A 1,926-nucleotide genomic window follows, 5' to 3' on the forward strand; every position below is an offset into this window, starting at 1 on the left:
CCGGGCGTGCGTGGTCTGCGGGCATTCTCTTCGTGGGCGTAGGCGGCGGCGCGCGCGTTTCGGAAGCTGTCCAGGTATGGCTTTTTTTTTTGCGTGGTGCGCTCGTCGGCGCAGCCAGCTGAAATTTCTGTACAGTTCTTGCTTCCACGACATTGCGACGACCCCCAAAAGGCGCTGACCCGCGAGAAATCGCCAGCGACATAAAGGTACGCATTTTATCTCAAATTTCGCTTCATGAAGTGCTGTACCGCTTACCTACATGCCTTGCGCATTCCAGGACCTCGTTTTCCTGCTGCAGGAGCACGTCGTGCTGGTGTTCAAAATTTTGCAACTCCATTACGACGACCCACATAAGGTGCGGTTTGAGGACCGCCGGCGTCGCCATCTGAACCGCCGTCTGACAGCCACGATGAAGCGCTTGTCTGGCGTGCACGTTCTCAATCACGAGGTAAGGGTTGAACAACGTTTTCGCAAGTTTTCTCGTGCAGAACTCGCCAAATTGCGGCGCTTGTAACGTAACTTTTTTTGCAGCATCGTTTCCTGGATGCTTCTGGCGAGCCGATGCTGTCCTTGTTTGCCGCAGACCGGGGCATCGACCAGATGTCAAAGATTATCGTCGCGGCCCTCGTCAAGATCTACGGACCAGGGATAGCGTCGGCTTCAAGGGCAAGACCAGGAGAGGTGTACGTCGTGCACCGGTGTCGTCGGTGCGGAGCCAAAGGGCACAAGACGGACCACTGTGGGCCTACTGCTCACCGCGCCGCCACGCCGCTGCAGGTCGCGGTTGAAGTGCTCCTGCAAACGGCCCTCTTTAGGGCCACCTCATTGTTTCCTGGCAGATCGCGAGCGTCCCGTTTCGTGCCCGTATTCCCTCTCTGTCGAAATCGACGCCAGACATCAAAATCGCGCGGTGTGAGCTAGTAAATCGCTGGTAGAGACAAAAACTCGTGCTTGTATACAGACTTACCCATCTCCAGTGCGCCTTTGTTTATTTCCGTGGGCACTACTCGCGCTTTGTAGAAATCGACGCCAGCCGCGAAATTTTACATGTTAGACCTCGCTACAGCATTAGCGCAGCGTGCCTTCGTCTCTTTACGTTCTAACTTTTATGCAGCGCACCTTTGTTTGCTCGCTACTTTTGTTCTTTTCAGTCGTTTCCTGAATCCGTCCAAAGAGCCGGGCTAAATGGATGATTATGGAACCACATGGCGATTGCACTGCATACAGCACGACTTTGGTCCCTGTGTTTTTAAATAAAAACATCAGATGTCGAAGGTCATGGTCGTGTCCGAGGATGGCTTCCACAGCTGGGGCCTAACCATAGGGACCGCACACGCTTTGTCGTCGTTGCCAAGTGGAGAGGCCCAAGATGGCTGGCATCCTTAATAAAGATCCCTTCTCGGGGCCGCTTTAGTGTTTCCTGGCAGATCACGCGCTTTCCACCCTGTGCACATGCTCTCATTTCCAATTAAAAAGGTCCTTTAATAACAAGATGTTGCATGGTACTTGAACAATAGCGGCTACAATGACAAAGGTGAAGAAGTGCTGGAGTTACACGGAAATAAAAAAGGTTGGGGGTGCCCACATAACAACCTGAAATGGATTTGGACAGGACTCCTAGTTAATTGCATTTGGAAGAGAAAGACAAGGTTTAATTTTGCAGTGTAAGCTTGCTTCTCTAGAATGAACAGAGAACGTTGCCTCACACTGCTTGGGCCACCTTCCTTGACCCCATGAAAAAAAAAACAGGATGCCTCTGGGAAACTATTTGCGGAATCTCCGCCACCCCCCCTCATTCAGGAGGGAAGGGTGGGTGGGGGGGGGGGGGTGACGGCCTCCTCTTTGTCGGGCTCGGCGCGACGCACGATGGACAAGACGGCGAAAGGAAGGGGGCTGTCAGTGACGCATGTTCCGCGCTCTTCGCTT

At 53.2% G+C, this 1,926-nt stretch overlaps 1 protein-coding gene across 1 annotated transcript; it reads left to right on the plus strand.

Annotated features, from left to right (window-relative positions):
• Positions 1 to 204: 204 nt before the first annotated feature.
• Positions 205 to 1,124, plus strand: LOC144129121 (uncharacterized). Its single transcript, XM_077663040.1, has 2 exons — positions 205 to 448; positions 532 to 1,124. The coding sequence occupies exons 1-2, from the start codon at positions 260 to 262 to the stop codon at positions 919 to 921; spliced, it is 579 nt and encodes a 192-aa protein (XP_077519166.1). The 5' UTR covers positions 205 to 259; the 3' UTR covers positions 922 to 1,124.
• The last annotated feature ends 802 nt before the right edge of the window (positions 1,125 to 1,926 follow it).

This window comes from Amblyomma americanum, chromosome 4 (assembly GCF_052857255.1).
Source record: "Amblyomma americanum isolate KBUSLIRL-KWMA chromosome 4, ASM5285725v1, whole genome shotgun sequence".
NCBI classification, from domain to species: Eukaryota; Metazoa; Arthropoda; class Arachnida; order Ixodida; family Ixodidae; genus Amblyomma; species Amblyomma americanum.

Bases quoted from the DNA above. Each gene is read 5' to 3' on its own strand.
- LOC144129121 (XM_077663040.1), top strand. From the start codon at position 260: ATGCCTTGCGCATTCCAGGACCTCGTTTTCCTGCTGCAGGAGCACGTC. The intron at 449-531 runs GTAAGGGTTGAA...CTTTTTTTGCAG, and splicing joins TGCACGTTCTCAATCACGAG to CATCGTTTCCTGGATGCTTC.